The sequence below is a fragment of the Pteropus vampyrus genome, unplaced genomic scaffold, assembly GCF_000151845.1.
Source record: "Pteropus vampyrus isolate Shadow unplaced genomic scaffold, Pvam_2.0 Scaffold55, whole genome shotgun sequence".
NCBI classification, from domain to species: Eukaryota; Metazoa; Chordata; class Mammalia; order Chiroptera; family Pteropodidae; genus Pteropus; species Pteropus vampyrus.
Genome location: NW_011888836.1, coordinates 4680067 through 4692864, shown reverse-complemented (window position 1 = coordinate 4692864; position 12798 = coordinate 4680067). Strand labels below are relative to the sequence as shown.

The window sequence follows — 12798 nt, the reverse complement described above, 5'->3', positions numbered from 1 at the left end:
GAGTTGTTAGAGTAATTTGAGACGACAGTGTCCCAGGAAGGGGCTATTGGAGGAAGAAGGTAGACAGATTCTAACCATGTTTAGATCCTGGTGGTTAACTGCATTTTAGAGATGAAGGAGACAAAGGAATCAAGAATAACTACCGGGTTTCTGAGTGAGTCAACTGGACAAAGGGTACTATTCATTGCAGGTAAATTTAAGAGACCGCGCGAAGAGAAAAACAAGCTAACAGTGGCAGGGAGCTTTGTTTTCTCCACTGATAAATCTTAAGTGTCTAGAGCAGTGGTTGGCACATAGTATGCTCCCAATAAATATTTGTAGAATGAGTCACTCTGCCCTACTGTGTACCTCCTATGTGCCAGAAATTATTCTAGGCATTGGGGCTCCTTTAGTGACAAAACGGATTTTTTTAAAACTAGTGCATTTGAGGCCTTTACATTTTTTGGAGGGAAGGTATATTCAGTCTGACCAATCTACAAACGAGAAGAGGGAAAGGCAAGTCAGATGTAAAGATCATCCTTTCCCACATAAGTTCGCTAAATCTCTCTACCTTGGAGGGACAATCAGGATCGGAAAACAATTCTGATTCATGATATCCCAGCTTTAGTGACAGAAGTATACATAATCGTAAACAATATTTTAAAAGTTTTGTTATGAGATATTAGAGAAAAACTTGACAAAGTACTTCTGAAACTTATTAGATTTCGTTAACCAATGTCACCATAATATAAATAAATAAATTTTTAAAAAAATAACATGCAAAAAAAAAAATAACATGTCAGTGATAATATAAAGAACAGAAATCCAAACGGATAAAAAAGTGATGAAAAGGGTTCTTTCATTCTTTGTCCACTATCAGCACCATTTCCACTGTCTCCTATCTATAATCATTCTCACTAATTTCTTTATTTTTTTTAAATAAGAAACACACACACATTTCCACAGATGGTAGTATATTATACTGTAATGAAGTTGCTTTTGCTCCCCATTAAATGCATCCTGAAGAAATTTTCCATGTCAATACATGAGTTTCCTTATTATGTTTTAATATTTGAATAGTATTCCATTAAGAATACAATATAATTTATTTAATTGGTTCTAGATAGATAAAAATTAATTTGTTTAAAAATGCTTGCTGTCTACGGCCATGCCACCCTGAATGTGCCCGATCTCATCTGATCTTGGAAGCTAAGCAAGGTTGGTTGGGCCTGGTAAGAACTTGGATGGGAGACCACCTTGGAATACCAGGTGCTGTAGGCATTTAAAAAAAATGCTTGCTGTTGCAAACAGAGCAGCAATGTTTCACATGAATATCTTTGTACATATTTCATTGATGTAAATGCAAGTAAACCTCTCAGGCAAATTCCTGGAACTGGAATTCTTGAATTAAAAGACTTAAACTGTTGCAATATTGTTATTTACTGCCAAAGTGCCATTCATAGATATTGTAGCAATTTGCCAGCCTATGATCAATGTATGAGAGTACCCATTTCTACATTCTCACCAATTCTATCATCAAATTTTGAAATTTTATTTCGCAAATCTTCTAGGTAAAATGCTATATCTCAATATAGTTTTCAATTATATTTTCCATATAAGTGAAGAATATGTCCAAAAGCCATTTGTAGGTAGGGATTTTTGTGTCTGATATTAAGATCTAATTTTAGTGCACTGGGATTGCTACTTTTTGAAAATTACTGCTGTTTTATTCACAGTGAATATTCCATAGGCATATGAGGACAAAATCTCTATTTTCAAGATATAGCACTTGATATTTACCTATTAATTGTATTATTGAGCACATATATATGCTAGCTTTTTGTTTGCCCAACTGAACTGTCATGGAAAATAGTAAATTGTGTACTAGTACTATATATTCCTATTTACCCCTGGGATTCCTGCCCTTTTAGTTCGATAAATGATGTCCTGTTGTTTGGCCGGTGTAGGTATTCATCCCTATTTCATTTTAATTTTGAACTGCATATTCCAATATTATAATGTCTTTTCATTTTGACCTGCATACTTTAGCATATAACATGTCTTTCTTCACTTGTTTAATGCTTTATATCTTGAATTCAACCTTGCCTAACATTAAGATCATGACCCCTGCTTTTTTGTTTGCATTCGTATAATTTTAAAAAAAAAGGAATAATGAAGAACGATGAGCTCTATCACATACTTATATGCTATAATAATTAAAAACAATGTAGTACTAGCCCCTTTCCATAAGAGCTGACAAATAAGTATCTAAAAAATTGACTCTATACTAGACTTATTGGGGTTATCATTTCTTAAGTTATATAAATGTTTATTCACTATGTTGTACACTTGAAACTAATATAATTTTGTATGTCAACTGTAATTTAAAAAAAGCTAAAGAAAAATTTTATTACCAAGATAATTCCTAAAATAAAGCTAAAGAAAAAATTTATTACCAAATAAAAAATAGACCCTAGAAAAACAACCTTATAAATTATATTAACAACTCAAAGACAAAGGAAGCATTAAACAATAAAATGTAATAAATAGAGCTAGTAGAAATGAAATTACAAGAGGAGGAACAATTTCTTCACATTGCACCATATACTAAAATAAACAAGCAATGACCAAGAATTGCACCATATACTAAAATAAATGAGCAATGACCAAGAATTGAATAAAGCTTTAACGAAATGTAGATCATGTCTATGTGATCTTGTAACGGAGAGGAATAAACATAAAGGCAATGGTAGTGATCACAAAGCAACTAGCAATATATTTTCCCATATAAAAATAAACCATTTAAAAAATGAAAAGATGGTGGGTGCGATGTGAAAAAGAGAAATGTGAGTGTCAGAGCACTCCGTCCTGCTCCTAAAATACCTAGACTATTGACTGACCGTACACCATTTTTTCCTTCTATCTTCTTTCTAATAATAGCATCCCTCAGTCACAAGACCACACATTGAAGTCATCTGCAGCTCTCTCTGTTGCTTCATTATTATGTTCAAATAATAAATTTTTTACCATGTCACTTCTTAAAAAATATTTAAATAATCAAAATAATTTTCAACAAAATGACAAGGCAAAGAACAAACAAACTGCAAAAAATAAAAATTTCCAATAAACATAATGGAAAAGTGGTCGGCATCCTTAAAAATATGAAGAATACTAAAAACCGTAGTAAAAATAAAAGGATAAAAGGCACAAATAGATAATTCACTGAAAAAAGATCAATAATAAACATAACAAAACTGTCCCACTTCATGAATAATTTAAGAAATGATAAGATAAAACAATGTGATTCCATTTTAGGCTAATGAAATCGGTAGAGAGCAGAAAAAATACTCATAGTTTGAGTACGATGTTATAGAACTTCATATTCAGGCTGGGTAACAACATAAATTGGTAAAACATTTTTGGTAAAAATTTTGTTAATATTCAAGAAGAATACTAAATAAGTTATTTAATCCAAATTTCTTATGTAGGAATCTATTCCAAAGAAATAGTTGGAAATTTGGCAGAGTTGAATACAAAAAAATGTCTGATAACACTGTTGTTTTTATATCCTCAAAAAGGATGAAATTTAAATGCCCATTAATAGAATGGCTAAAAAAAATTATAGTATATCTATTTGGTGAAAAATCTATGCAGTCATCAAAAATATTTCAAAGTGCATTTATTGATGCTGATTGGATATTTCCTACAAATATGTATAAACAGCATAAAATATACTTACCCTTGGAACAATGTAGGGTAGGTAAATTTCAAGACAGACAGGACATACTGAAAAACAAATACCAGATTAATGGACATTTTCGAATTATAGAAAATCGATAGACATATAATCAAAGAAATCCCCACCAAAGAAACATATAAGTATATTCAAGTTTCAAGAAGGCCTTTATTCCTATCCCCTCCCAACCAAAACCACACACTGGGCAAGTCATACCTTCCAAGTTATACTAGAGTGGGCCTGCTTTCCCCCAGCGTCATCAGAAGCCTGACCATCTCAGTTGGGGAATGGAACCAGTACCACGAGCAAAGTGGGACAGCAGCTGGGTCTGATGTTGGGATGGCTGACCCCTCAGCATCTTCCCAGACTGCAGAAGTGTCATGTTGTAACCATAGAAACTCCGGAGAAAAATGGACAAATCCCCAAATGCAGTCTGTTTTCTCTGGGTATCATCTACTGTCCAGTTTATCTAAAAATCCAACCCCTTTCTTTGTTTCTCTTGGAATAAGAACTGCATCCTGGTCTCTCCTTTGTTTTCCTTCCATTTGGGGGATTTTGTGTTTTGTTTTCTAGTATCTGGGTATTATATTCTACCTTTCTGGGTATCTTTTTGCTATTTTTTCTATTATTAAATGGCTTTAGGCAAAGACTCTACTGATTCTTCACGTGATCTAAAAAATGATGTAGACTAGTGTTGGGCAAGTTCATATATCTATTTTTTCCCTGTGGGTTAGCCTACAAAAAATTGCCCTGTATGAGCTCCTAAACACAATTCTGGCTAACTGACTGTGCACTGGTCTGTATTTATTAGAAATAAACCTACATTCTTCTCTGAAGTCTATTTACTCACATAATTCAATATGTTCCTCCCCACTTTTCCCTGATATTGTCATTCTAAAATAGAGAAAGAGAGAAGATTGCGTGAACATCTGGGCCATGTCCTGCATCACCCTTAACTTTTGTGAAGATAAAAAATATATACTTACTTAGTTTATTGTGTGCTGAGCTTTGTTCTAGATACTGAGGGAGATAGAAAACGCTGAAGCTCTCACTTCTTGCTTAAAAACAGTGGGGAAAAAAGTGAAAAAATAAAATCTCTAACAAGGGAAATCTAAGACCCAAACATTTCTCTTTTCAGCAGTCCCTCATATTTCAAAAAATGTCACTCAGATCAAAATGCTATTTGGTAGAAGAGCAGTAAGAGCTTCTCAAGGAAAAAGAAGGAGCAATTTGGGAGACTTTGAAAGGAGAATAGATGTGGACTTTGCATCCATACTGAAGGCTTGTTAGCTATGGGAGGAAGGACAGGTGGCTGCCTGTACCCTAGATCCAGTTACTGCTGGAACCTCACACAGATTGAAGGGTAACAGATGGCTGCCTGGGCCCTAGGTCCAATTACTGCTGGAGCCTCCCATAGGATGGATACTACCCTGACTGGTCCAGCCAGGTCAGGAAAGCCAGAACACTTGCTGTTCAAGCTCTGAACAAAAATCAACCATCCTTTTAAAGAGTAATAGACTAAGGGATTAATCTAAGATGTACAAAGATTTTAAAATAACTTTTCTTTCTATAAATAGAGAAGGAAATAGTTTGAGGAGAAAATTACATAGAGAAATCTGAAAATAAAGAAACTAATAGAGAGTCTTCTAAAAACTAGAAGAAAAAATCCTGTGTTGGAGACACACACACAAAAAAAACCTTCACTAATTCAAAAGAAAATTCATTTGGCAGAGATTAGGTGCAGGAGAAAATGCCCATGGGGTGCCCACTGCACAGCTCCTTTCCCATTTGACCTCTACTTGATCTAAGCCCACTCACCTTGGCTGCTGGAAGGGTGACTGTCCTGGTTGAGAAGATGAAACAATGACGTAATCTGAGACTTATTAAGTTTCTACCAGAATCCTGTTATGTACAAACATTTCTCCCATCCCTACCTGGCTCTCACATCTGCTCTCCACCACTCTTGACTTCACCTCCTCCATCCTCTTTATACAGTCTCCTCATCTCCCCTTTTCCCTGCCTTCTGCTGTTTTCCTACTCTCCATCTGCTCCCAATATTTCCTAAGAGCCCTAAACCAAAGCACTCCAAGCCATCATGGAAAATGCAGAAGGATGTCTTACTGCTTAAATTCTGAGAGTCCTTGGGAATCTACAATTTCTATTACTCAAATTAGATATTCCCGGGAACATGAGGATTTGGTTTATTTTTATCTAGCACCTTGCAACATAATGCACATAGAAGGTACTCAGTCATAATTACATTAATTATTAAATGCTGTGGTGTCCCAATACAAAAATAATGTTTCAGATGCAAATGTGCGTCCAGAGGGGGTATAAATTTTGGTGAACTAAATCCGATGCCCACTGGAATTTTTTGCTTAGATACACGTTTTTTTTTCTTGGCCAATGCCATGACTTGTGGGCTATCATGAAGAATGTGTTACTCTGCCTCGTCTGATGATTATATGGAAATAAAAGGAAGGTCATTCTGTTTAAAATTATAACATTATCAATATATTCATCAAGTTAGCTAAACAAATTAAAATAGTTAAGTGAAAAGGCCAGGATTTCACAAATTTACATATTCCTGAATAGATGCTACACACAAATCTTTTAGTTTAGCTCCCTGCCCCATGAAGAAAAAACAAATCTGTTAAAAGCTAATGATTTCTCTGTCATACCATAAGCAAAAGACTATCTTTCCTTCCTCCCTTCCCTTCTGTAGAATAACTATCACTTACTTTATGGTGCATGTACTGTGAAATTGGGCACTCCACCAACCACCTTATAAACACCGTTTTGATTAATCTTCATGACAACGCTTTGAAGTGAACTTTTTAATCCCATTTTAAATTTAAAATATTTAGGTTTAGAGAGATTAAAGTCCCAAAGGCCAAGTATGTGGAACCAGGATGCAAACCCATCATTGCCTCCCAGCAAGATGGTATTAGTGGATCCGTAAAGGTTCATCACCATAACTAAATATCAACTGAACAAGGGAAAGGAGCTTCAGTAGCCCCCTCTGAATATACTGAAGACAGCTACTCATATTAAGATAGACGGTATAAGAAAATACTGTTTCTTAATGGTTCTTTCCCAGAGAGCAAGAGTGGTTTTTGTTTTTGTTTTTGTTTTTGGTTATTTTTGGTGGCAGAGGGGAGGGTGGGTAGAGAAAGCTATAAAAACCCTACAATGGGGGAAGATGGTCCTGGGCCTAGTATCACAATTTTGACTTGGTGACCATCCCAGAGTCCAGAACAATGGTTAATGCCCCCGCCTTAGCCCTCAAGGGTCCAATATTCCCCTGCATGTACCAAATCCAAGGCCAGCTTCCCATTCTTAAAACAATTGGTACCACTGTTCTTCTGCCTCATCATAAAAAAGGTCCCATGATATTACTTTAGAAAACTTAAGTTTAAAATTTATTTTAAAAAATTATTCTATGAAAAACTCTTAAATATACTGGAAGTGTTTAGGAATCACTGGTTTGAAGCGGAGATGGCGATGGATGGATCTCTTAAAAGCTTCTAGAATCTTGTGGGGGTTCTGGGGCAGGCGCGTTTGATTTCTTCTCCTATTTTTTCTTCCCAGGGGAACTGGAGCTAATTTTTTTTCTTTCTCTTAAAGGTAGTTCATACAGCCCAAAATTAAGTTCTTGCAAAATCGCCAGTCAAAAAATCCGGTTTCCCAGGAGACGTACAGGATGCTTTACATAGGACGGGAAACAGGGCAGTACAGTTCAACAGATGCTATTTCTAAAAGAGCATCCCACACAGAGTCGGTTTCTTCTCCATCACCATCAAGAAAAAAAAATCAGATAAAAAAATGGAGATTCCATTTGTTCCGCGTACAATGATGGGGCTCAAATCTCTCACGTGCAATCCTTGCCTCCCCGCTCCCGCCCCCCTCACCTTGTTCGTGAGGTAAAAAGCCAGATAGCAGGTACAAAAGGTGAGGCCGACCAGGCACCTCCCCATGCACATCTGTCAACTTGCAGCCCTTCCCGGGGACCCCGTGGGATCCCCACAGCCGCCGCTGGAGTTGGGCCGCTGCCTCAGCTGCCAGGACCGCCACGTGGCCCCGAGTTCCACCAATCGGCGCGGAGACCGCCCCCCAGCCCCGCCCGGCGCCTGGTTCTTAAAGGGGCAGTGCCGCCTTAGGCCTCGCAGACTCGCAGTGGGTGGGGCGGTGTGTTGCTGGCGGAAGGAATGTGGAAGACCGTGGGGGAGGAACTATGTCAGTGAAGGGAGGGCTCCGACCACCTATAGAGAAGGAGAGGACAGTAGTTGTCAAAAAGTAGAATGAAAGAAAGCAGATGACAAAACAGTTCGCGACACCCCATTACCGTTTAAAGAAAAATGTTCATAGCTATCGCTAAACGGTGAGACCAAAATGTTGTTTGTGCTTTATTGAATTTTCCAAATTTTCTACGATGAGTCTTTAATACTTTTGTAATCGACACAAAAAAGCTAGCAACAATAAATGTTATTTTAAAGGAGAGCAGAAACTAAAATGAGGTTTTTTTTCCTCTTTAGGACAAGTCATTCCATTGTTTTGAAATTTCCATAAAATAAGAAATCCTTCCAAAAGTAGAGTCTCAGGCACAGCTCCTGTTTCTAGTCTCTAGGGTGGAAAATTGACCTAGTTAGGCTTCTGGCAAATAGTAATAAGTATACACGAAAACATAATGGTGGACTTTGTCAGGCACTAGAGGTGCAAGTGTTCCCCATACGTAGAAATACACGGATTTTTAGAAATACCCCGCACACCTAGAAACCTTATTCTTTTTAATTTGTATTCCCCATGTAAAATTGTTTATCAAACTGCATTATCCAAGCAAAACATTGGATGCATTGTCTACATAAAAGACAAACCAAAAAGTTATTTTACCTTGATAGTATTTTAGAAAACTTATTTCAGAGCTAAATAGTCCTTACAAAGAAAATTTTTGCCTAATAGAATTTGCTTGAAATCAATGGTTGGTATTTACCTGAGATTTCCCCGAGCTCTTTTAGTGGATGGACAAATTCAATTCAGGCCTTATTATTTCCTAGTTATTAGTTAGCACATTTTTTTTTACAGAATTTGTTTAATAAGCAGAAACAACTAGAACAGTAAAGAACCACACAAACACAAGTTGACATTTGTAGTGAATGCACTGCTAGAGCTTGCCAGAACTATTGATTTTTCCAAAGCTGCATTATTCTGTTCCACAAAACAAACTAATCTAAGGCTGAATAAGAATAAAATCGTCAGGTCTTATATTTACAAACAATATGCTGCTACATATGAGATAGAGGTAGGCCTTCTATACATACAGAAAGGTTTAACTACTTATGTTGTTAATTGAGATCTTTGAGACCATGATAAAAATATTTCTAAAAGTAGGCATAGGGTAGAACTTCCTCAACTTAATAAAAGGCATCCATGAAAACCTTACAGCTAGCATTATACTTAGTGATGAAAGACAATGTTTTCCTCCCTAAGATCAGGAACAAGACAAGGATGACCATTCTTGCCACTTCTATTAAACATTGTATTGGAGGTTCTGGCAAGACAATAGGCAAGAAAATTTTTTAAAAGGCATCCAGATTGCAAAAGAATTAAAACAATTAAAACTGTTTTATAGATGACAAGATTTTGAATATAGAAAATCCTAAATAATGCACTAAAGAAATACTACTAGAACTAATGAATGAGTTAAGCAAGATTACAAGATACAAGATCAATACACAAAAATTGATTGCATTTTTATACACTTGCAATGAACAATATGAAAACGAAACGATTCCATTTAAAATAGCACTAAGTAGAATAAAATACTTATTAACTTTAGCAAAATCTGTACTCTGAAAACTATAAAACATTACTGAAGAAAAACAAAATCAATAGAAAAATAGCCCATGCTCATAGGTTGGAACACTTAATATTCCCCAAATTGGCAATATTCCCCAAATTGAGCTACAAAATGAACACAAAGCCTCCTTCAAAATTTCAGCTAGTTTCTCTGCAGAAATTAACAAGCTGATCCTAAAATTCATAGGGAAATTCAAGAGACCTATGGTACCCAAAACAATCTTTAAAAAGAACAAAGTTAAAGGACTCACAATTCCTGAGTTCAAAGATTACTACAAGTTACAGTATCCAAGACAGTATGGTACTAGTACAGAGATACACATATAGATCAATAGAGTAGAATTGAGATCCAGAAGTAAACCCTCGCGTTCATGACCAATTGATTTTTGACAAGGGGGCCAAGACAATGCATGAATAAAGAATAGCACTTTTCAACAAATGGTGCTGAGACAACTAGATATCCACATGCAAAAGAATAAAAGTTGACCCCTATTTTGTACTACATACAAAAATTAACTCAAATGCTAAGTGAAAGAAGCCAGGCACAAAAGGTATGATTCCATTTATATAAAATATTCCAAATAGGCAAATCTATAGAGACATAAACTAGAAAACTTTTTGCCTGGAACTGGGAGGAGAAGGTGAGAGGAGTGGAGAGTGACTGTTAATGAGCATGGATTTCTTTATGGGGTGATGAAAATGTTCTAAAACTAATTTGGTTGATGGTAGCACAATTTAGTGAATATACTAAAAATCATTGAATTATACACTTTAAATAAGTGAATTATATGGGATGTTAATTATATCTCAACAAAACTGTTATTAAAAAAAAAACAGCTCCTAGCAAAACTACACCCATAGACAACATCGACCTCAAAACCAAGGTAGAGAGGATAGTGATTACCATGGAGTGTGGCTGTAACTGCAAAGGGGCATAAAGAGTACTTCTGGAGAGCTGGTAATATTGTTTCCTGATGTGGGCTGGTTCCATGGTATGCTCACTTGGCAAATTCATTTAGTTGTACACTTATTACTTTGTATTTTTTGTATGTATGCTTTACTTCAATAAAAGACACATGGCACAAAGAGACAAAAATATGGAAAGTATAAAAAAGTAGTTAAGAGTCATGGAAGATAGAATGAGATCTAACATGCATTTAATAATATGAAAGAAGAATATAGAGAATTTGAGAAAGGCATTTTTTCCCAGAACAAATGTAAGGCATAAATCCTCAAACGCAGTAGGGACAATGAATCTTGAACAAACTAAATGAAAAGAAATTCACTCTTAGACATATTTGCATATTCAAATTCATATTTGTATTGTATTAAAAAATAACATAATTTACCATCTTAACCATTTTTCAGTGTACAAGTACAGTAGGGTTAACTATATGCACATTGCTATGTAACAGATCTCTAGAATTTTGCATCTTGATAAACTGAAAGTCTATACCCACTAAACAATTCTTTTCCCCCTTTCCCTAGCCCCTGACAACCACCATTCTATTTTCTATTTCTCAGAGTTTGACTACTTTAGAGACCTCATATATGTATCTAAAGAATAAGGAATTAAATACATATTTTTTATTCTTTTATTCATTCTTTACAATTATAGCATTATATCAATTTTTAAAATGTGCAGTAAAGGTAGCAAAACAAAAATATTTGTTGTTAAAAAATGGCTATGAGGTCTATGGTCATGCCACCCTGAATGTGCCTGATCTCGTCTGATCTCAGAAGCTAAGCAGGGTTGGACCTAGTTAGTACTTGGATGGGAGACCACCTAGGAAGACCAGGTGCTATAGGCATAAAAAAAAAAAGGCCATGAGTTACATAGGGTTCAGAACTGTTGAGTCCCATATGAATCTAACTGACCCATATCCATATCATTCCACTCTAGTAACCTTATGAAAATACTAAGTCATCACTTAACATATGATAAACTTTCCTGCCCTATGCCAAGTCTTATACCCTTGCTTCCATCTAAACTAGCTTTATAGTTTCTCTCTAGCCTTCATGGCCTAGTTTAGTGGCACCTCTTCCTGAAGCATTCATTGTCCATAGCTGTCATTTGGCAATTAATCATGCACTCTTTTGAGATAGAAGTGTTGTGTTTTCACTTAATATTGTGTGAATACGTTCTCTCTCCAGCTGTAATCTCACAAATTTTTCTGTCTCCCACAAGGCTTTAGGAATATTTTGGGCAGTTAATAAATATTTGTTGATTGCCTGAAACAGCTACTTGCAAAATGAACTTAATTCCAATAATAAAAACTAAAGAGCTTTATTTCTGTTTCATTTAGCAGCCAAAGAATCTGCTGATTCTATGTGTTTAGGTAGTGCAAATTCTAGAATAGCTTTCTCTCTGCTGAACATCAGTGAGCTCAAAAGAGACGAAAGGGAGTAAAAACTGGAGCTAAATCCTTTAAACATTGTGCTTATTCCAAGTCACAGCAAAATGGCCATCACTCCATTCAAGAACTCACTATTAAATAACATAAAACTACATTCTGTTTTTGGTAAACCAGATTTCCCTATTAACAATATTTATAAATGTAAACTGTAAAATTTGTCAATATTTCCTTGTATCTTCCTTTTTTAAGAAGCATATGGTTGGTGGCATCAGGTATTTACCTTAATTGTAGACACAAACCCATTAAAATTGTTAACCCACAAACTCTATTTTAACCTGGAACTCTATCCCATGATGAAAAAACTGCCCTTGTCTGCATAGCTTACCTTCTCTAAAATTTGAGTGTCCTCTGAAACTATTCATTTCCCTCTGGTGTTCAGGGCAGGGAATAGGTTCAGCACTCTTCACTCTCTCCAAATGCAGCATCCAAAATGTTATCTTCGCCTTTTCAGGAACACGACTCTCCTCTGGCATCTCTGTCCATCCCGCCATCACTGTCCCTAAGCTTCCTTACCAGTATCGTCTAACGACCTCTGGGTTAACAATCTGCACATTTTCTGAAGACTCTGACACTTGCTACCACTCTTCCACCCCACCCCAAGCTCTGACATCTTGCTGAGTAGTTTTAAGGCCCATGTGAATCACCCATCTAATATCTTAGCATTTTATCCTAATCCCTTAAGCTGCTCAACCTCATCCTTACCTCCTTACCATTGCTTCACTGTGGCTTCCTCTGAGTTGAGAATGTCTTGCATCCATTCTATCTCTAAATCTCTTTTTTTCCCCTAAAACTCTTAAACAGTGCACTCTT

The 12798-nt window shown here is 36.0% G+C and overlaps 1 protein-coding gene, 1 non-coding gene and 1 pseudogene across 2 annotated transcripts in view; 2 read left to right on the top strand and 1 right to left on the bottom strand.

The window, feature by feature from the left end:
• Positions 1-7794, bottom strand: part of TMEM241 (transmembrane protein 241) — a 118391-nt gene extending 110597 nt beyond the window's left edge. Inside the window, exons 1-2 of the mRNA XM_011360489.2 lie at positions 7627-7794; positions 3719-3765 (exon numbers count right to left, since the gene is read on the bottom strand). Coding sequence (XP_011358791.1) covers positions 3719-3765; positions 7627-7698 — 119 coding nt within the window. The 5' untranslated portion in view covers positions 7699-7794. The remainder of the gene's footprint in view (positions 1-3718; positions 3766-7626) is intronic.
• Positions 1138-1260, top strand: LOC111739946 (annotated as a pseudogene).
• A 3469-nt stretch (positions 7795-11263) lies between the features above and the next one.
• Positions 11264-11382, top strand: LOC111739930. Its single transcript, XR_002780412.1, has one exon. It is a non-coding gene; the product is annotated as a 5S ribosomal RNA (ribosomal RNA).
• The last annotated feature ends 1416 nt before the right edge of the window (positions 11383-12798 follow it).